Below are 22,102 nucleotides of genomic sequence, written 5' to 3'. Positions count from 1 at the left end.
GAAAAAAAATGGGCTCACAAAATTTTTCCTTGTTTATCCGGAAAGGCTGGTGGGCTTTTGGGTTAACATGCCCATTCTCGATTGGGGTTTTTAAAAGGAATCTTGCCCTGTGATGGGCTTTTAGGGGTTAACCATCAAAGCCGTAGTCGGGCCAACTTTAAGATGAATCTTGTCAAGACTTTTAGAAACGTGCAGTTTGAGAATTCCATTGGGAACTCTTTACCTATTCATTTTCTATTTGATATTGTTATTATGATAGGAGAAAATGAAGCTTGAGAATTCCAAAATAGCCAAACCAAGCTAGAACTTAGCTTGCCCGAGTTGGTAAGCAGTGATGCTAAAGGAGAAGAGTCATCAAATAAAAAGATGAATCATTATATACAAAAGGAAAAAAAAATCACCAACAAATTTAAAAAATCATTGATAATGCACTAACCAAAGTCAAACTTAAGCTTGATAAATTGATCATTTACTCAAGTTCAACTCAGTTAGGCCAAACAATATGCCAAGCTCAAACTAACTTGATGTGACTATCTTCCTAAAAGTGACATTGTTGCCATGGTAGCCTCGCGACAAATAATTTATTTTTAAATGTTGTAAAAAAATCTCACCCAACAATATATTTTATCATCATTTATTTATGTTTATGTTTATCTCATTGCTGAATCATCATCTTTTTAAGAGTGAAGTAAATTCGTAAATATAATAGAGAACAGTTTGCATCGTTCCCAAAAAAAAAAAAAAACCTCCAAAGAACTCATACGTACACACATAACAAGATCAATAAGCATTAATTATACGATGATAATCTGTCAACTTGTTTGTGTATGTAAGAAAATGTGTGTACTATAGTATTAATCAGGAAGTATATATCAAGTGGTTCAGAATTTTTTTGGTTTGTTTTCAGTAATCTGTCAACACATCAGTTGCAACAGATCACATCCTCTGAACCACATTTTATTTTCCAAATGAAGGACGACTTCTCTCAGGCTAAATGGCATGTATAAAGATTTTTTTTCTTAAAAAAAAAAGGCCAGTCATATACAGAATCATGTCACCTCAATTGTAATGTTTAAATGGTAGTTAGGAGGGCCACACCAGAATGCTCCATTAACCACACAAACTAAAAGCAATGACCCTCCTGAGACAATGATGTCTTCTAAGTCCTGCAGACATAGTAAATGAAATTGTATCAATGCAAGCGCAGATCTAAGTAAACTAGCTTCATGCAATAGCTTTGCATTGTACGGTTAGCAAACTGCAGTTATGAATGAGGATTTAGTACAGCAAATTGAAGTATCATCATTTAGAAACTACTACAATGGCATATCTTACAATCACATTAATATTCTGGTCCAATAGTCTAGTCTACTGTTAAGATATTGTTTGTTTTAAACATTGACAGAATAGGAAAGAGATGTTGAGTATGTATATGCATCCTATTTGTGAGTTGTTAAACAATTATTGACGTATTTTGGCTTGTAAAACCCAAAATCAAAATTGTGACGGATTTTGTATCCAAAGTTGAAAATATCTTATACCAAGATGTTACAATCAGTGCAATCAAGCCTATAGATTCCTATTTTCCATGCTTGTATTGCTACTTGCTCATACAATTCAACATACTCACCATTTCAATAACCACTAGCCATACTTGTCAAAAATGTAAGTTGTTGTTTGCTACAATTCCATTTCGAAAGCCATAGTGAAGAACATGCATTTCTTGCCTTCAGTAAGTCGTTTTTTAGTAAAAGAAGCAGCTTCTTATCCATATATGTTGATGTAATTCAGCATTTTTCTTAAAACAAAATTGGGCCAATGGGAATGTGTTGCATCAAGCAACATATCAATAAGTATCCTAGAACACCATCTAATTCAAAAAGCAAGCAGCCTTTACATGAAGTTCACTAGTTTTGGCATTGAGAATTACCTTTACAAATAATAGCTCAGATGTTGTACTCATTGACATGCATCCACTTTGTACATGACCATTTGTTCCCTCTGATTACGGGACAAGCACCTAACATCAACCATAAAAATGATTTTAACTCATCAATAACATTGTGTTGGTGAATGAAAAGCACTCGCTAAAAAATTTAAAATAACTTGTAAATGTCATTGTGTCGTGCTAGAAGAAGATAATATGAGGCAAATACTTTTCTTCTGAAATGCAAGACAAACAGCAGAATCATTTTTATGATTACAGCTAAAGGTCAATACAAATAGAAAAAAATGCAGAATTGCTAACCATGCAAACTTGAAGGATCTACTGTGGCATCAGGCCTCATGCTCCAAAACAATAATGCATCACCCATTTTTGGTTTTAATGAGAGACCTTGTTTTCCACATTCAGACAACTCATTCCACCGTGGCACAGAACTGAAATTTGCTTTGGTATGAGGAAACAATGTCTCACCCCCTTCTTCAACATCTGACCTACAACAACAATAGAAAGAGAAAAGTAGAAAGGGAAGGCATCAGGTTTCTGTACAAGATGTAACCGAATGAAAAATTATGGTACATGGTGAGTGATCCAAGGATGTTGGCAAAGGAAATTATCTCATACAAATACATAAGAAGAGTGGCCATCCGCTGCCCTCCATTCTTAATGTTGAACTTATCGAGGAAGTAATCATAATGAGGCTCATATTGCTGTCCAACTTCATAGTGGATGACATGAAGTCCTTCTCCATTCTCTGTAGTAAAGTTCACACAAAGCAATTTCATGAATTGAAAAACCAACTGGTAATAGCAAAACAGATATTTACAGTTTTCTTTTGGTTCAGAAATCAAAGAAGAGTGATAGAACATTTTCTGCATTTATGTACAAGGCAACAATATTTAAAAAAAAAAAAAAACCACAGTATGCAACATAGAAAAGTCAATGAGTCCAGTAACCACTTTGGCTGGAAACACTATTGTGAAAGAAATAAAACAAAACAGAATGTTATCTTGCAAGAGCATCTTCAAATTTATGTGGGCACAATTAGAGATGCAGATATATGTATATATATATATATATATATATATATATAGGCTCTCACCAACAGGAATGAAAGTGAAGTCTGCAATCCGCTTTTCAATATTCCGAATAATTTTATCTTGCCCTCTCCTTAGAAACATACCAGAGCTTGTACGCACCCTGCAGAAGAGATGTCAAGTTCCTTAATAGAGATTTCTTTAGGGGGGAAAATTACAGCAAACCCTCAGACCCTCAATTCTTTTTTTTTTTTTTAATTTACAGCAAAGCAAACGGAGATGGTTGCAAGGAAAGCAAACCTGCTATGTTTACTCTGACCAGTCTCGCTATCAACAACAGCTGATGCTACCATGTGTGGTTTAGCAAGATTTATCAGGTAGTCACATTCTGCCTTGGACTGTACAAATTAGCATGCCAGAAGTCATTTTTTCTACCAGTACAAGGGCTTATATATTCAACACCTAATTGTGCATGAAATGGTCATGTTTACATGCACTTAAAAGGAAGGGCACCACACAACCTCTCCCTACAATGATAGAATCCAAATTGTTCATCCATGGAACCAGCAATGCATAATATTTCTATGAGCATTATATTGTAGGCAGACTAATTATATGTTCAATCAAATTGGTTTCGAGACCAATAATATTTCCAAGAATGGAAAAGAGTGATAGCCGTATACAGCGTGCAGATTGATAATTTTAGGGATGTTCAAAACCAGTAAACCAAACTAGATTGACCACTTCTTGAACTGAATTAGTTTTGTGGTTCAGAGAAAACTTTAAACCAAACCAGTTGAAAGATTTATCGGTTTTGAAATAACTGAACCAAATTTTCAGTTAATCGTTTTTAACTGAATTTTCAAAGGGATGATCGTTAAGACTTTAGACTTCACATTTTAATCAATTTGTCCAGAATAATGAACCATCAATGGAATGGGTCGTTCCTTGTTGAACAAGCTATCTGGAAAATGGAACCGGCGATCCAACTTTCAAACTTTGTTTTTCTTCAAATCGGTTTGGTTCGGTTAATGGGTTTTACAAATACCGTCAAACCGGTAACGGAAGAGAAAAAATCTGTTTGGCTAAAATCCTAACCGGTAAACGAACCAGATTTTCGATTACCCTGTTTCCCAGTCCGGTTGTCGGTTCGGCTTGTGGACTTTTTTAACACCCCTACTGATTTTTTTAACAAACAGAACAACAAGCATTAATCAACAGAGAAAAGAAATATGAAACTGACCAAGAAATTATGATAAATGAAAGCTCTAGGCTCCCAAGAAATGACTTCAGTCCATTGCTCTCTAACCTCCTCCATCTTATTATGTCTGAAATTAATTCCCGCCATTAAAATACAAGGAACGACAAATAAAATTGTAAATAAAGAAGAAAAAAAAAAGGAACAAAGAGATAGACGCATACTTTTCAATGGTGTGGCGCCTGTAGAAGCTGAGACCATTTGGCGGAGAATCACTGTCGTCGCCTATTGGAGGAAAGAAAATCCCCATAGCCAAAAACATTAAAAGAACAACTGTTAGCATGAACAAAACCAACTTTAGCGTTGACAATTTCTTGAATTGCAGCCGAGAATGCTTCACTTTCGCCATTGATGAAACTCCTAAGAACTACCAGAAATCAGCCAAATTTTGAACTCTGGAAAGGCAGAGAACTCAATTTACATAAATATATATCGGCAATTCCAATGACAAATTTACCCCTAAGTGTTGGCCTATATTAGAAATTCTGTTGGCTATTTCGTGGGTAATTTAGTCATTGTATCTGCTCCTAGTTTACGTTGAAGTTACTTTGTCATATTGTGGGCAGCTCAAGGTTTCTGAATTATGAAGGGCTTGAAATGGAAGAATATTTAATGGTTGGCCTTGGGTTTGTTCTTGACAATTGGTCCTCCCTCAGAAAAATAAGAGGAAGATATCATTTTCCACCTAAGATTTGGAGAAATCATTCCCACCCCTTGAATTTTCAAACAACTATTTTTCACCCTGAACCAAAAAGGCTTTGACACAATGTCAAGAAAATGCCTACTACTACCCCTAAGTATTTAAATTTTTTTAAATCATCGTACTGACCTTACTGGTAATCATTAACAATTTGACTAAATTTGTCATTGGAATTACATCGAAAAAGTGCAAAACTATGTCGAAATTACACTACAATGGTGTGGTAAGATGAGATCGCATTTTTTCTGGATAAAATTCTTGTCAAAATCACGTTGATAAAATTGAGATATAGTCAAATCACACATGTTTAGTGCAACGATGGCCAGATCACATCTTTCTCGGCGTGATCTATCAATACACATCAGTGGTATTATTATTAAATGGGTCTGGGTATGGGTCTGGGTCTGGGTCTGGGTCTGCTCTTGATAATAAAATCTACTACAGATTTGCCTATGGAAAAATTAAGAGGTAGATAATATTTCCCACCAAAGGTCTGGAGAAATCATTTCCACCCCTTGAATTTTTAAACTACAAATTTGTACCCAAAAATGAAAACAATGCTCGGACATAGTGTTAAAAAATGATCATGATCATGCTGCTAATAATTTAAATTTTTTTCAGATCACCAAATTACCATTAAAATTATAATTTTATTTTCTAACAGTGTTTTAGGATTTTGTTTAAATAAATACATCTTGATTTTGGGTGAGAAATGTCATTTAAGGGTAATTTACTCTAAAAAATAGTCTGAAAGTAACTTTCAAATCCATAAATCCTGAAGAGTTGTTGTCCTGACTTGGAGCAGCTGATAAACGCATCAGGACTACAGTCGGAACTGCACTGCCTGTGTTGTATACCGATAACCTTAATTCCATAAGAGATTATCCAAATTCAAAAAATGTGAATTCAAAAGGTGAATTTTCAAAACAAAATGTGGACTAAAGCAACAATTTCAGTGTGGGTACAACTTGTAATGAAAATTTGACTAACAAGTACACACATCAAGTATTTATCAATTAAGATTCCTATATAAAAATTGCATAAAAGTGTAAGTTAAAAAAAGAGTGTGCCACGAAAAGGTGTGAATTTACAAGTCTCCAATCCATTGACTTTGTTTATGATCGGGCATAGTCTTTGATTGACACCGAAAAATGGAATGTGGTGCAGCTTACATGAATATTGTAATCATGTTGTCTTTGCCTATGGTTCCTGCTGGGTAACATGCTGTAATATAGTTTACATGTTACAAGGAAAAGCTATTACAATACCAGGTATAGATTACAAATCAGAAGTAGCTTGCATTGATGTCATTCTGCCTTGGTACAAGAATTTTACAAGTGAATAGCTATTTGGTGAAGTGAAACCTGCAACCAATTTTATTTTGTTCAAAACCGTCAAGACTCTTAAAACAAACATTTACACGGAAATACAAGCAACTAAATTGAAAACAGGAACAGGTCGCAAGTCACAATTATGCAGAGAGGAATACAAATGTATGTGACAGAGTTCCACCTCCAAATCCAGTCAGAACACACCAAAACCACACCACAGATGCACAAACAGATGAAAATATATGTAATGAATTTATCAACTGAGCAGGAGAATCCCACTAATTATACTCAACTGCTACAATCAGATTACCCAGACCACAAAACCAGAAAGTAAATCATAATTCCCGCAATTTGAGGAGCCAGCAACCTCCCTAGCACATAGCTAGCTACCCAAAATAACATTCTTCATGCCCCTTAACAACCCAGCCAGGCTCCAAATAAGTGCCATGACTTGTATCTTTCCCTTGCTGCCAAGTCACCCAATCACATTTTAGGAATCTTCCAAAAACTTTTCACCCTTCAACAACTTTTCTCAAATATGTGTCTCCTTATTTCTCCTAGTATACATCTTAAAATGTCTATCAATATGTATCAAAATTTTACAGGTTCATAATCTTTGGCTGGTACATTTTCTAGTTTATACAAAGTGGCCATTTTATAATAGCCAGGTTGGTATAGAACTAGATGACCATGAGCTTTTTTGTCTGCTATTGATTTCTATATGTCCAATTCATCGTTTTTTCTCCTAACTGGTTGAAGCCTGGGGCAGGCAAGGGTGGACACGAACTGAGCTTGGGCTTGGATTACTGTTTGACTCATTCGAGTCAAACTCAAATTAAAGTTTCAGTTCACTGATCTCGAGTTAAGCTTGAGATTGGCATCTCGCCGGCATCACTGCACCGGATCTTGCCTGACTGACAGTTTTTCTTTTCTTCTCTGGCAATGATTCTTCTACTTCTCTGGTATTGCTAAACTGCCACCTACAGCAAGCCAAGCCCAAACTCAAGCTGGCCATTCTAGATTATCGCCAAGCCCAAGCTAGCCTTGTTTGGCTCAAATCCAACTCGATCGGGGATGAAAAAGTTGACAACATTATGATGCTAAAATTTCAAATTTTCAGACTGCACTTGCTTTTTCTAGGGGCTTGAATTATAATATATTTGAGCGAAACAATAACCAATGCGCTGATTCCCCGCTGCTAATGTTGGCTTGCTCTATATACAAATCCGTACCCAATTGGAAAGCTTGTCCATGGCTTAAAATCATTTGCATTTCAGCTCATAGCAAAATATCATTAAAGAATACTACAAAATACATACTTTATATACTGGTGACCGATTTTGAAGCAAGCAAATAAATCTGTCCAAACAAAAACAACAAAAAAGAAAATCCAATTACCGTGGATCTCCACGGCCACGTTCCTTCTCAATCTGCTGCTTCCTTCTCAATCTGCTGCTTTTGTTTCTCGGCAAGTTTCTCAAGTGCCGATTGCACCGCATCACGCCCTCCGATTAGCAACCGCGTGACGATTTCCGGATCCCTTTCGAATCGCGCCTGTTCAAACTCCTTTCGGGCGTTGTCTCTAAGAATATCTCGCCACAACACGCCACGTGAGTCCGGCCACATGAAGAATCTGGTGGCCCGTAGAATATCTCGATACAGACTGAGTGCCTCTCTGCGTGTGCTGGTGAGTCGCCGCCGAGTTAACAGCTCTTCCTCGTCATCGTCCAGGGATTTCTCTTTTTTAACCACGTGCCTATCCAATAATTCCTCCAATGTGTCCGGACCATTGTGTAAGAGACGCAGGATTGAAATGACGTCGTCTCGCTGGACTAAAACGGGTGGTTTATGGTATTTTTGCACTGTCTTCCACATCCTTCCTGAGATTCGCCTTTGGAATTGCAGAGGTGACTTCAGAATGGAAACTTGTAGGGCTAATGGGCTTTAATTTAAGTTGGCTTATCTTCTTAAACCATATTCAGGCCCAACTTTTATAGCCGGCAGTGGGAGTGGGTCAATGTGAGATGGCTTAGATCCGATTTACATTTCTATTCGAACAAATTGATTTCAAATTGAAACTTTAATTTGATATAAGATCAACTTATTTATTTATTTATTGATACTATTTATCTTTATTAATGATATTATTTACTCTTATAATGACATTATTTATTATAGTAATAATTGTTTAATAATAACAATATCAGTTTTAAATTTATCGGTAGATGATACATTTACAAATTTTACATGGTGAAATCCTATACATCCCAGGTTGAATAAATCACAATTTCCCACCCACAATTTAAGGAAATCACAAGTTTTCAAATCGGAGTTTTGTTGATTGATAAAATAAGCTCTTAACACAATGTTTGAACCTAAACTGAGATGACTCAAGTTTGTATCGGTCAAGTTTATCTCAAGCAGAGGCTAGGATTCTAAGCTTGCATAGATACAAAATCTAACTCAAGTTGGAAAAAACTCATCTCGATTTAACTTACGAATCAATTGTTTGATGTAACTCAATTTAAGTTTGATTGCAGTGTTAAAATTGAGCTAAGGTAAATAGTTGACAAAACAACATCATATGATGGATATGGGGAAATGATGTAATTTTGAAACTTAATTGACGTTATTCTGATAATTATTAAAATGAGATATAAATTTAAACCATACAAATATGAATTGAACTCAACAAACTCAAGCTCTCAAAGAACTCAAATTGAGCTTGAGTCATCCCATTATGAATCCTTTTTGAACTTAAGTCAAACCATATTTAGGCTCGACTCCGATCCTAGACCTATCTGAATCAGCTAGGATCACCCAAATTCTTGTCTATTACATTCTTAACGCCGTTTATCTCCTACGTTTCTCATTGGGGGGCATATACAGATTCCGTCCCCTTCAAATGTTGCTTCATCCCCATAATACCCCTCCTTAGATATTGCTTCCTCCCCATAATGCCCCTCTTTGATATTGCTTCCTCGTCATTTTGCCCTTGTTAAGAATTGCGGCCTGAAACAGGCTTCTAAAACCCTAAACCATCGAAAGCGAGTGGCTGAGGTTGGCCATTGATGGCTTTAATCAAATCAAAGCTTCGTTTCCCGCGCTCTTTCTCTCAACACATCTTCAAAGCTTCTTGCTTCTCCTCTTCTTCAACTTCACTTAAAGATGACTCTGATGATGTAGACAGCTTTACTCAAAACGAACCAAACACTTCCTTATCACCGGAAGAAACGCTAATTGCCGACAAATTCTACTCTTTAATCAAAGAACACCACCGCAAAAACCCTAACATTGATCCCAACCCAACCCCACCAAGCCCCAGCTTCATTATCCCATCTCTCTCCTTCGATTTCTCTCAAATCTCCACCGTTCACTCCATATCCCCTGCCATCGTCCGGCACGTCATCGAGAGATCATCTGGGCACCGCCATGGCATCCCCTTCCTCCAAAATTTGTCTTTCTTTAACTGGGTCACTGGCCGGCCCGACTATTTACACACCCCGGAGCCGTATCACGAGATGATTAATCTCGCTGGAAAGGTAAGGCAATTCGATTTGGCTTGGCATTTTATTAATTTGATGAAATCAAGGAATGTTGAAATTACTGTCGAGACCTTCTCGATTCTCATTCGCCGATATGTGAGGGCCGGATTGGCTGATGAGGCAGTGCACGCGTTCAACCGCATGGAGGAGTACGGTTGCGTGCCTGATAAGATTGCATTTTCGATTGTGATTAGTATTTTGTGTAGAAAAAGAAGAGCTAGTGAAGCTCAATCGTTTTTTGATAGCTTGAAGGATAAGTTTGAGCCCGATGTTATAGTTTACACTAACTTAGTTCGTGGGTGGTGTCGAGCTGGTAATATTTTAGAGGCTGAGCGTGTATTTGGAGTAATGAAAATGGCTGGGATTAGTCCTAATGTGTATACCTACAGCATTGTGATTGATGCGCTGTGTAGGTGTGGGCAAATTACGCGTGCTCATGATGTTTTTGCAGAGATGCTTGATGTGGGTTGTGAGCCTAATTCAATTACATTTAATAATCTAATGCGGGTTCATGTTAAGGGTGGTAGGACTGAGAAGGTTTTGCAGGTTTATAATCAGATGAAGAGACTTGGTTGTGCTGCTGATACCATTACATATAATTATCTGATAGAAAGTCATTGTAAGGATGATAATCTTGATGATGCTATTAAGGTTCTTAAAACAATGGCTAAGACAGGTTGTAGCCCCAATGCTTCTACTTTCAATACTATATTCAGATGCATTGCGAAGGTACCCGATGTGAATGGGGCTCATCGGTTGTATGCTAAGATGAAGGAGTTGAAATGTGAGCCCAACACTGTGACTTACAATACTTTGATGCAAATGTTTGCTAACTCCAAATCAATTGACATGGTTGTCAAATTGAAGAAGGAAATGGATGAGAATGGCATAGAGCCTAATGTGAATACCTACCGGGTTTTAATTTCGATGTACTGTGATATGGGGCATTGGAACAATGCCTACAAGGCATTTAAGGAGATGATTGAGGAGAAATGCTTAAAACCAAGTCTGCCGGTTTATGAAATGGTTCTGAAACAACTGAGAGAGGCAGGGCAGATAAAGAAGCATGAGGAGTTAGTGGAGAAAATGATTGACAGGGGGTTTGTTGTTCGGCCCTTGTAAGACCAGCTACTTCTTCTGAACTCTTGAGCTAAACTATGTAAACTTTGCTTCTTTTTTTTTCAATTGAATAATGACACAATCGGTTCTGCAATATTAAGTCACAGATTTTTGGGTAGAAATATTTGCCATAATACAACTGACACGAAGTTTGTATTGCCGGCCCAGTTTTTCTGAACTCTTGTTGTCGCTTATGAATATTTGTTAAAAGCAGGCTTTGGATATGCAGACGTTTTCTTCTCCAGTTGGTTTTGATTACATCGTGACTTTTACTTGATGCTTTAAACATCAATGAGGCATAACATTACCCCATGGCTTTGGTTTCTGATGAGAATATCTGCAGTTTCAAATTTGGCCCCTGTCAATAAACTGGGGAGATGGGATAACAGAGATCCTTTCACTTTGACAATTCTAACATACTTGCAATTCGCACACACAGTCAAAAGAAGACTGTTAGCATTTTGTAACACATGTCATAAATCTGTCAGCGGTTGTATTGTTGATTTGTCAGCCATTTGTAACAGCCCTCAAGGTTGAAGGGAAGGGTAACACTATATGCTGGTGATAATTTCACTGTTTCCAATTTTGAAAGTTGGGGCTAGTTGTGAATGTTTGTTAATCCGGAATGTTAGAGCAAATTGACCCAACTGTTATGTTGATGTAATATCATTTATTTACATGATAAAACCCTCTTTGATGATGAAGAGACTCAAATCTTGTTTCTTGATTATTGCGATCTATGTTGGTATTCTTCCTTAGGACATTAGCATCATTTGATTTTCTTTGGAATTGGACCTTGTTTACACTTGTACAATATTAGAAACATTTATTATTCAATATTATTGAGTAATAAAATTATTTAAAAATTTTAATTATATCATGCTCATGAAAGATACTTATAATATATTGGTGGAATGATAATAGCCAGCCATGTTGAATACTAATACCGCGTGTATGAACGAGGAGCCTCAAAAGACCACATGGTACATGTCTTGCTTGCTTGAAATTTAAACTAAAAAGGAACAAACTTATCTTTCATGTGTTCCATAAGGAAGCAGCACTTCATTACCTAATTAATATTTTATTTTGTGAATTACATTTTCCCACCCAACTTTTGGCCTGAAAACACTTTTTTTTTTTTTTTTTACTTCTGATAACATAAATCACACCTAATTTACCTAAAATTGAATTCTATTAATGAAGATTAATCTTGACATCATGTGTGAAAACTAAATTATCATATTATCTTGATTGTTTTACTTTTTAAATTACCACATCCCCTCAAATTAACAAAATTGAAAAAAAAAATATTTAGTTATCACATTTTAAATTATATATTTTCTTCTCTAATCTTTTTATCATCACTTTCTTTTTTCTCAGTATTTTGGTTAACCCTTACTATCACTACAAAGTCATCACTGATCACCTTGCTTACCCCAATAAGTCACCCCATACTTTCAAGTCTCAACCTAGCAATCCACCCTATCTTTTATACCCACAATCTTCCTCACTTTTTTTATCGCTTGTGGTGTTCCCCCTACTACCCTCTCTCTTGTTCCATTCTCTGCTTTTATCAACTCAAATCCTTTGCTTTGTGTGTCATTGACTCAATTCCTTGGCTATTTTTTTTCACCACGAATCACATTATATTAAGTCTTTGGCTCTTCTTGTGTGTGAATGTCGACGACAAAATCTCCAAGTTTACAACTAGATGAAATCATGGTTTACAATGAGTTGATCAAGTGAATGAGTTGGTGAGCTTATAGTGATGGTGAGATCATGGAAGTGGTGAGCTTGTGGAGACTAAGGTTTTAAGAGAATTATCTATGTTAAATTACAAGTTTTTAAACTTATAAAAATAGTTAAATTATCATATCTAAAACGTTAAATGAGATCGTAAAATTGTTTTTTAATTTTTTTCAAAATTTTTAATAGCAAAATTATTGTCTTTCTCTTATGATATCAGTTTTTTTTTTTTTTTTCAAACAAAATTTGATTTTTAGTCAAAAAATTATGTCATAAAATAGTCTAAAAGTGTTTTTAGGGCAAACCTTAGGGGGGACAACGTAATTCAGTATATTTAGTATTGGCATCAAAATTCAAGGTGGTGGACCATTTCAAGCTTTTCCAAATTTAGTGCCGCCAGATCAGTTGTGGATTAATCCCACGCTACAATTTATTTAATATTCCAGTCCACCAAAAAATTCCTAATGCTGACAATTTCAAGTATTAATTGGAGCGCGATGATGATTAGAAAGTCTTAAATTGACAAGGCGTATGTAATTAGAATGACCATTTCCCACCCGACGGTTTGTTGAAGCAGCAGATTACCACTGCTAACTTTTAACCTCGATGAAAGCCATTTTCCCATCTACGTGTTAATTTTGTTAAAAAAATCTTTTAATTTTTATAAAATTATTGAAATAATATAAAAACTCTTAACCTAATAACACTTTGTATCTTAAATTTGGTTAAATATATATTTTTTATAATTTATATTAATTTCAATTATAAATTATAAAAAAAAATTAAAATATAACCAATCGCCAGCCACATTCATAATCAATGACATCTGGAATTGTATTGATCAATGTAATTTTAATTAAAATTACATCAATTTAGTATGATTTCAATCAAAACCACTCTTTAACTTAAGAAAAGTTGCAAGAGTAAAATAAAAATAGGGGATGATTTAAAATTAAATTAGTTTGTAATATTATTAATACAAGTAATATTAATCAATTTATAATATTTATTAAAAAAAAATTGACGAGTATACATTTTAAATAAATATAAAAATTAAGTATTGAGTATTGACTTTTATAAACTGTGAAAAAATGGTTTTTCAAAAAACAGTAATTCGGCCATTAGATAATTCAAAAAATGTACCCGCGGAGAATGAAGGCAGATGGAGGTTGATGTATTATTAATAAATGAAAAACAAAGGAAGGTGGGAGGGCTAGCTCAGTCGACTGCACAGCCCCATCTTCCTCTTTTGACCATATCCTCTGTCTTCTTGATATTTTCAAAACTCAAAACCCTTGCTGTTTCTTATCATTTTGTCATCTTTCTTTGACAATTATTTATATATGCATACATATATATATATATATATATATATATATATATAGAAGTTGGGTTAGCAAAGAGATTCAGAGATTTCAGAGAAATGGAGAAACATGCTAAACCCAGAAGCAATATCTTAAAATTTCTACCAAAAGCTGCTTCTGCTGTCAACTTTCAAAACCTTCCTTTCAGCCCAGGTAGAGAAAAGAGATCAGATAATCACATAAACAAGCTCAAAGCTCATGCCGGTAAAGGATTCTCAGGTCCCATAATATCAATAATCCCTGATGAAGCTCGAAGAAAGTCCAAGAATGAAAGCTTTGAAAACCAGGAACCCACTTCGCCCAAAGTTTCATGCATGGGCCAAATCAAAAAGCACAAAGCCAATCACCAGAAGAAGAAGATGATGAAACAAATGAAGTCGACGGTCTCGCTTCCAAAAGATACTAAGCCTGCTAAATTATCTTCTTCTCCACGAGAGGTAAAGAAACAGGCATCAAAGTTTAAGAGACTCTTTAGCGGCGTAAAACCACCAAGAAAATCTGATGTTTCTGGCGATGATAATGATCAGAAACTAACAGATACAGCGCCTGCTTTGAATCAGATGAAAAAGTTTGCAAGTGGTCGTGGTGCTTTTTCCGATTTTGATTGGATGGCTCATCAGATTGCACCGCTGGAGTCCGATCACCGGAATTGTTATTCTGACGAAGAGAGAGGAGACAGTGATCGTGAAGAAGAAGAAGACTATATTATTCCATTTTCGGCACCTTTAACGGTAGGTGGAGGAGTAGAATTGCAGCCAAGGAAAGAAGTCAATTTATGGAAGAGAAGAACCATTAAACCACCCAGGCCTCTTCAATTGAATTCGATGGTCTGAGCAAATTGATCAAGTACATGCAATTTTTACTGGGTTTTTTTGTTTTGTTCATCTCAAATTTGATTCTGTGCATATATTTGTTCATACATGAATGTTATTCAATGTGGTTTTTTGTCTTCAATCATCCTTTTTTCTAGTAATGAATTCAAGTTGAGTCAGTCAGGATTCAATTCATTGTTCGATTCAAATGAACTAAGCTTCGCTTCACATCAGAGGTTGCTCCATCGTCTATTAATTCCTTTTATTTTTCTTGAACGATTCTTTTTTGTTTTCTATTATTTCTGTGTTGTTGTTGATATTTTAATCAATATTACTGTTTATAAATTTGAATAAGCCTTTGTTCAAATTCGGCCAGAATTAATCCACCCCTGATGGCTTCCAAATGAAGTGCTTAATCATCTAATAAGCCAACTTGTTAATTCTTCAATAATTTATTTGAATAATTTTCTCTGTACGTTAGGTAAGCAGGGTAATTTGAATATGACTCTCAAACAAAAACTAATACGGCATCTTTGTCCGACAAAGTCAGTTTGCCTGCAAGATGAATCCAATCTGTCCTATCTTAGCCGGCCAGCGCTTGTTTGTACAGGTATTAATTTATTTACACCAACTAAAAATTAAAAAAAAAAGGCTAATGTTATGTGCAATGTTTTAAAAATGGATTCGACCTTGACCCGGTTAAGGGCTGGTGGGGTCAAACTCGATTACATCGGCGATTAGACTCGTAAAATGGTTATATAAACATTAAAACAAAATATTTAACCAAATAAAATTATGATTGGATAATAAATGAAGCACATTTTTAAACAAATAAACTTAAAATATATAAATTTGAATAGAAATGTGGCATAATGATACGTGTCAAAGTTAATATAATAGTTTTAAGTAGATTGATTTGATAATTGAATTGTAACTTGATAGAATTCAATCATAGATCAAACTGATTCAAATGATTAAACCAATCTTTTCCTTAGCCTAGATTCGACTAATAATCAAATCTTAGTTGAACTAATTTTCCAATCTTAAAACAATATTTATAAATTAAGATGTAATAAGATTATGCGTACATATTTTAAATATATAAATATATATTTATGATGTATTATTAAATAATTAAATAATTTTAAATTAAAAATAAAATAATATCTAATTATATTATAATATACACTAATATGTACATATAAAATTCCCAGTTAAGATCAATGCAAAGTTTCTTGGAGGAGTTTTCGAAAATAACTTCACATGAAATGGTTCAATGTGAAGTATTATTGTCACATGTTTTATGCATTAAGCATTATCTGTTGGAATTTGAATTCAAGCTGGAGTCCAACTAGTTGAATTCAAATAAAAGATTTGACTCTTTTCGTAAAGGAGCTAACCGAGAGGTAAAAACAGTTCATAATCATCCATCGAAAAGCAGATAATAAGTCAGTTCTACAATACCGAAAAGGCCACCAGATTCATCCATAACTACATTTAATTAATATTCCTCTTTACCATCTATTAGCTATTGACCCCAGGCTTAAATCAATTTACGTCTTTAACCTTCTGTGACATATCGGGGTCTGAGTTCAATGTCAATTTCAGACCACCATGCCTGCGAGACCCCCCCCCCCCCCAAAAGAAAAAAGAAAAAAATTCCTGAAGCAATTACCTGGTTTTCAATAAGTCACTCGAACTCCTTGGTATCTAAGGATCTCCCCAATAAGCTCTCCTTTACCAGAACCCACATACCTTCCACATATCTGCCCATCTCTGATGAACAAAAATGTTGGCACCTCAACCACGTTCATGTCCCTCAAGAACTGCATACAGCTGTCGTTCTCATCACCGTTCATTCTTGCGAAAACTACCGTATCCATCTGCCTGGACAGCTTTAGAACCGTTGGATAGACCTTGACGCATGGTCCACAATGCTTCAACCCCACATCAAGAACAAGCAGTTTATGATCAGCCTTATGTTCTTCGATTAGCTTCTCAACATCCTCTCTGCCATGCAACTGCACCACAGCTGAATGATTATCACCATAGTATAGCACATCTCCAACAAGCCGATCCGGGCCAATCCCTTCTTCTTCATGAATCTTCTCCATGCTTTTGTAAAAGCTGAAGTGTGGAAATTTGTCTATCCTCTCTCTTTCACAAAGCGCTCTAGTTTTCTCCGATTCATCGCCCATGACAAGAAGAAACTCCACGTCGCTGCATTGCTTACTTAGATCAACCATAAAAGGGTAGATTTTGCTGCTTTCAGCACTGTGACTAGCAGCATATTCTACCACAACAAGCTTGTCTTTTGCCTTTTTTAAGGCTTCATCAAATTCTTCCATGCTGTGGACTTGCTGTACTCTTTCATCACTTGGAGCCTTTTTAGTCCCGGGAGCAGCTGTAGCCTTTACTACGAAGTTTAATCGGTTTACTTGTAGTTTTGTTGGTAGAGATTTCGGCTTGGTGACAAAAGGTGACAAAAAGGAATTGCTGAAGGAAATAGGAGTTATTTTAGAGACGGTCGAAAGAGATGAAGGAAGTTTGGTAATGAAATTAGTAACAGTAGCCATAGTAAGAGAGAAGGAAACAGAGAAGATGAAATTTGCTCGTCTAATGATAAGGGGCTTCAGAGAGATATGATAGAGTCAGAAGCTAAGAAAATATCAGGAAAATCTCAGTAGTCAGCAATGGCAGCCACTCGTTCGGTTTGTGGATTATATTATCCGTATTTTAATATCCTCGCAAACAAAAAATCTTTGTTATTTACAGAGAAACATATTATATCGGTCGTCCAGGGCCTGGAGATCAAATCTGTATTTAGGATGTTAAGGCCCAAATTACAATGAAATCTTGCGTTAATTGGCCCAAGCTCCAATGGGGGACTTGTATGATAATTTAGTATGCCTTTCTAGGTTCATCAGCATTAAGCCACTTATCTTGAGATTGGTTGGTAACATTGACTTCGAGATGAGTTGAGCAAGTTCGAATAAGGGAGAATTTGATTTTAGCTTAAATTCATATATTTAGCTTAAGCTCGAATAGTGTTAAAATCTCTTAATCTTAACCAAATTTATATTGTGTTCGAATTGATCTAACATGATTTGAATTGACTTAACATTATTTATTATTTACACTTTCTCAAGTATTATTAATATTTTAATTTTGCCAAAGCACCCAATCTACTATTAGCAATAAAAACAATATAACATTTTAAAAATATTTTAGTCAATTTGTTTGAATGTCACCTAATTTAGTTTTAAGTTATGATGGATTGATGAAACTAAATTTTGTATGAAAAACTTTAACCCCTAATCCTTCGTTTTTCATGTAAACGGACATATCATAAATTGCAAAAAAAACTCTGACAGTAGGGGGGGGCACAATGTTGAAAGATCCAAAGCAAGAAGTGGTCCACATGTCGATCCTATATGCAGCATGATATGACACAAAAGCTGAAACATATGACAACACGTTAAAAGTTAGTAACCCAGTGGTCGCCACCTAAGAGCATATCACATTAGGGCCTACTCAACTCTCCATGTGCCTCTCATGCACACTAAACTTTCTTCAGCCGAGCCACGGTACATCATTTGGTATAACAAATAAGGTTAAATTCAACTTAAAACAATTTTAATTGAACGAATTCAAGTTCAATACATGATTAATATCAGCGTCCGGACTTACCTTGCCAATGATTATTTTTTTCTTTTTTTTTTTTGACATTTTTCTTGATATTTATATGCATTTGTTTAAATTAATTAAACTCAAACTTTAGATTAGATCAAACTAAGTCAACTTACTTAGTTTCAACTTAATGTTCAAAGTGAATGAGCTAAATCTAATAAATCATTAAAAATTTGTTGATAGACCCATCTATTTTAAGAAATTTTTTTCTTTAACTATTATTTTTTTAAATTATTTTTTTCATCTCTGACAACTCATTTTCTTCTTTTATATTGTTTTTTAACAACTTCTCTATGGATTTCATTGCTAGTTCAAATTGAATTTTTTAAATTCAAGTCAAACTCAACTAAACTCAAATTTATCTCTATTCTAAAGTTGAACCAATATCGAAGTCTCCATTGTTCAAATTCAACAACTGAGGTCAAACTAAAAGTCCAAAAAAGAAGAGAATATAAAAAAAATAAAATAAAATTATGTGTACTTATAATAAGTATTAATTTGTATATTGATGATAATATTTTACTATATAATTTGATGAATTTAAATTAAATATAAATAACACATAACCATATGATAACCTTTTTTTTTTTTTTATAACTAAGGCTCTTGGGCAAATGTTGTTTGAGCTTAAGATGAAATTTGATCTAAACTACTTGAGTTATCATATGGAAAGCAAAGTCGAATTATTCTCAAATTAAATTTGAGTGTCCATTTGTCAATTTCAAACTCAAGTTTTTTAGATTAGAGCTGAAATCGAATTCAGTCATAGTTGGCAATAAAATTCTAAAAGTGAGATTGATTGTTAACTATTAGAATCATAGAGAGAAAAAAAAGTATATAAGCTATTAGCAAGCAATATTGATATGTTGATTTAGGCCATTAATATGGTAATCTCATAAATTACTTGGTATTATATCTTATGTTATTCACTAATTCATATAAATTAAACTCAACTTTAAGATTTGAAATTGAATTAAACCCAAACTTAAATTCAACTCAAATCAAAACAAACCCGAAAGAACCCTTATTAAAGCTCAACTCTACTCAAATTCTTCCTATTGAACAACTCAAATTAACTGTTTTAAATTCCAACTCTGCCTGTCTCACTAAAATCCACCCGTAAGTGAAGTTTCACCTCTTCTCACTTTGCACATACTTCCAAGAATCCCACGCAAGTTCAGTTAATCATAGATCTATCAGGTTTATTTCACAATATCTATAGATATATTTTTTGTCTGGCGGAAAATCCCAGAAGGAGATTGATTCTTCAGATAAAATTATATTTATGTTTTTTTTTTTTTCCTTTTAGAACCTCTTCATTTATTCATCATGTTGTTTCTCACAGATCAAATAAATCCATAATCCAAGAACAATGTTCGGAAATACAGAAGAAACTTTTTCCCACCAAAATTAGAATCCAACAACAGAATTTAAATAAAATTTTAAAAGAAAAGGATACATGGTGATGATAATCATAAGTAAAATTTAACAGGAAAAACAAAACCCTAGAAAAAAAAAAAAAATTAACTAGACGACGAATAGAGATGTCTCAAAACACACCTCAATACATTTGGCTAAGACGAAGAAGGTTTCGGAGAAGCCTCTGGTTTTCTGAGCAGAATCATGTGCATCGGAGTGAATATTCCAGTGTCACCACCTCTGGTTAAATAGTCAGCCGTCTTGAAAAGCATCTCATGAACATCAACAGTTCCTTTTGGTGCAATCCCCAAGGCGGCAAGGATTGTGACCAGAATGTGATTCCTCCAGTAAGCGATCCTGCCCATCTTCAGTCTGGTCCACCATGGCTGAGCCGGTGGTATAGCCAGATCCTTCTCCTTCACCACTTTGAACCCAACTTTTTTCGCCGTCTCGGCAATATCAGCAAAGCTTCTAAGCCCAGGTAAAGCATCTCCTCTTTCAATCCCTTGAATGATCTCCACGTGTTCCGGGTTGTCTCCTCTGTACTTGTCCGTCGTCACCCACTCGTAGGACACGTAGAGAGATCCGGGCTTCAAGACCCTAAACACCTCCGCGTATACATCTTCGAGCTTCGGCGCGTGACATGTTGCTTCGATGGAGTACGCGCCGTCGAAGCTGTTGTCAGGGAACGGCATCTCAAGAAAATTTCCACAAACAACCTCACAAAGCGAGTCTAAACCCGCTTTCCTGTTATGTAAACGAGCCCGATTGACCTGGTAGTCATTGATTGTGATACCCACCACATTCGCCCGCGAGTGGGCGGCAATAGCACGCATGGGCCCACCAACGCCACATCCGACGTCCAGGATTCGCTGTCCCGGTTTGACATCGATGAGATCCACTGCCATCTCTTCGTGGAGGCGCGTGGCGTCACGATGCGACTTACCAGGAATGGATGGAGAGAAATGAAAGGACTGACCCCAACCCCATTCGTAAATGTCGGTAACTAAGTTATAAAAAGTGTCCACGAAATCCGGAACTTTCTCGGCGGTCTCGATCTCTTTGGGGCGGCGGAAGAAAGACCAGTATTGCTTGTAATTATCTTGGACTTTCTCGGCTGAGATCGAGCCACCCGATAGATCGACGGCCCGTTTGCCCTTCTGTTCAGCGGGGCCCAATATACAGACAAACCAGAAGAGACCGCCGGCAAGGAGAGCCCCAGTACAGAAAAGAGCAAGAGAGTCCATTTAGTGTAAAGTGAAACGCAAGATTTGCGTCTCCTGTGTTATCCCGTTTGTCAAGCAAAGAAATATGTATAGGGATTTAAGTAGACTGAAAAGAGCACGCGCTGTGCGCGTGGAAAGTTTGCTTTTTAACCATGAGCACGTGAACCCAAACAAGTATATTTCGAACAAAAAATAGTTCAAAAATCAAAAGGGCTGTACATTTACATTAAACCCTCTACAATTTTTTCGGTCGAAATTTATTGCAAAATTATTTCTTGCTAATTATTAGGACTTGTGCTTAATACACACTAATTACAAATAAATAAATGAAAATCCAACTGCAGTCAACAAGTCCATTCAACCAATGGTTGAACGGTGACTGAGGATAGTAATTTGGGTCTGATTTTAAGGGTTTTGACCTTTTTTTATCTTAACGGAAAAGAGATTTTTTGATAAAGACGAGAAAGTGGACGGGGATGAGGATGAAAAAAATCTCTGCAATCATGGACGGGTTGGGGATGGGGATACATGTGTCCTCCCCCCTCTCCGCCCCACCCTCATCAATTTATATTAATATATTTATTTAAAACACTAATATATTTTTTATAGTTTTAAAGTATTTATATTTTTTAAATTTATTTAAGTTTTTGTTGTATGTATTAAAATAGTTAATATATTATATTTGTGATATTTGAAAATACTAATATATTTTTTATAGTTTTAAAGTATTTATATTTTTTAAATTTATTTAAGTTTTTGTTGTATATATTAAAATAGTTAATATATTATATTTGTGATATTTGAAATAGTATGTTAATTTTAATTTTATTATTTAATATATTTATATTGTGTTTAGAAGGTAAAAAAAAGAAATTTTTTTTTGCGGATACGTAAAAAAGATTTTTTTCCACGA

General features: G+C 35.3%; 6 protein-coding genes across 6 annotated transcripts; 2 read left to right on the top strand and 4 right to left on the bottom strand.

The window, feature by feature from the left end:
• Nucleotides 1-807: 807 nt before the first annotated feature.
• Nucleotides 808-4,628, bottom strand: LOC123207055 (probable prolyl 4-hydroxylase 3). Its single transcript, XM_044624310.1, has 8 exons — nt 4,402-4,628; nt 4,223-4,307; nt 3,280-3,377; nt 3,045-3,142; nt 2,567-2,696; nt 2,249-2,436; nt 1,931-2,020; nt 808-1,166 (listed from the first exon to the last, which is right to left on the bottom strand). The coding sequence occupies exons 1-7, from the start codon at nt 4,584-4,586 to the stop codon at nt 1,947-1,949; spliced, it is 858 nt and encodes a 285-aa protein (XP_044480245.1). The 5' UTR covers nt 4,587-4,628; the 3' UTR covers nt 808-1,166; nt 1,931-1,946.
• A 1,315-nt stretch (nt 4,629-5,943) lies between these two features.
• Nucleotides 5,944-8,216, bottom strand: LOC123207064. Its single transcript, XM_044624318.1, has 2 exons — nt 7,667-8,216; nt 5,944-6,301 (listed from the first exon to the last, which is right to left on the bottom strand). The coding sequence occupies exon 1, from the start codon at nt 8,141-8,143 to the stop codon at nt 7,694-7,696; it is 450 nt and encodes a 149-aa protein (XP_044480253.1). The 5' UTR covers nt 8,144-8,216; the 3' UTR covers nt 5,944-6,301; nt 7,667-7,693.
• A 1,002-nt stretch (nt 8,217-9,218) lies between these two features.
• LOC123207063 (pentatricopeptide repeat-containing protein At1g20300, mitochondrial-like) lies at nt 9,219-11,636 on the top strand. The gene has a single exon (XM_044624317.1). The coding sequence runs from the start codon at nt 9,340-9,342 to the stop codon at nt 10,933-10,935; it is 1,596 nt and encodes a 531-aa protein (XP_044480252.1). The 5' UTR covers nt 9,219-9,339; the 3' UTR covers nt 10,936-11,636.
• A 2,316-nt stretch (nt 11,637-13,952) lies between these two features.
• Nucleotides 13,953-14,996, top strand: LOC123207066 (uncharacterized protein At1g76070-like). The gene has a single exon (XM_044624320.1). The coding sequence runs from the start codon at nt 14,102-14,104 to the stop codon at nt 14,873-14,875; it is 774 nt and encodes a 257-aa protein (XP_044480255.1). The 5' UTR covers nt 13,953-14,101; the 3' UTR covers nt 14,876-14,996.
• Nucleotides 14,997-16,259: 1,263 nt separating this feature from the next.
• Nucleotides 16,260-17,553, bottom strand: LOC123207060 (thioredoxin-like protein CDSP32, chloroplastic). Its single transcript, XM_044624315.1, has one exon. It carries the CDS (start codon nt 17,428-17,430, stop codon nt 16,537-16,539), a length of 894 nt encoding a protein of 297 aa, XP_044480250.1. The 5' UTR covers nt 17,431-17,553; the 3' UTR covers nt 16,260-16,536.
• A 2,401-nt stretch (nt 17,554-19,954) lies between these two features.
• On the bottom strand, nt 19,955-21,290 carry LOC123207086 (24-methylenesterol C-methyltransferase 2-like). The gene has a single exon (XM_044624343.1). It carries the CDS (start codon nt 21,208-21,210, stop codon nt 20,119-20,121), a length of 1,092 nt encoding a protein of 363 aa, XP_044480278.1. The 5' UTR covers nt 21,211-21,290; the 3' UTR covers nt 19,955-20,118.
• Nucleotides 21,291-22,102: the final 812 nt, after the last annotated feature.

The sequence above is a fragment of the Mangifera indica genome, unplaced genomic scaffold (genome assembly GCF_011075055.1).
Source record: "Mangifera indica cultivar Alphonso unplaced genomic scaffold, CATAS_Mindica_2.1 Un_0057, whole genome shotgun sequence".
In the NCBI taxonomy this organism is placed as follows: Eukaryota; Viridiplantae; Streptophyta; class Magnoliopsida; order Sapindales; family Anacardiaceae; genus Mangifera; species Mangifera indica.
This window is presented reverse-complemented; position numbering and strand designations above follow the sequence as displayed.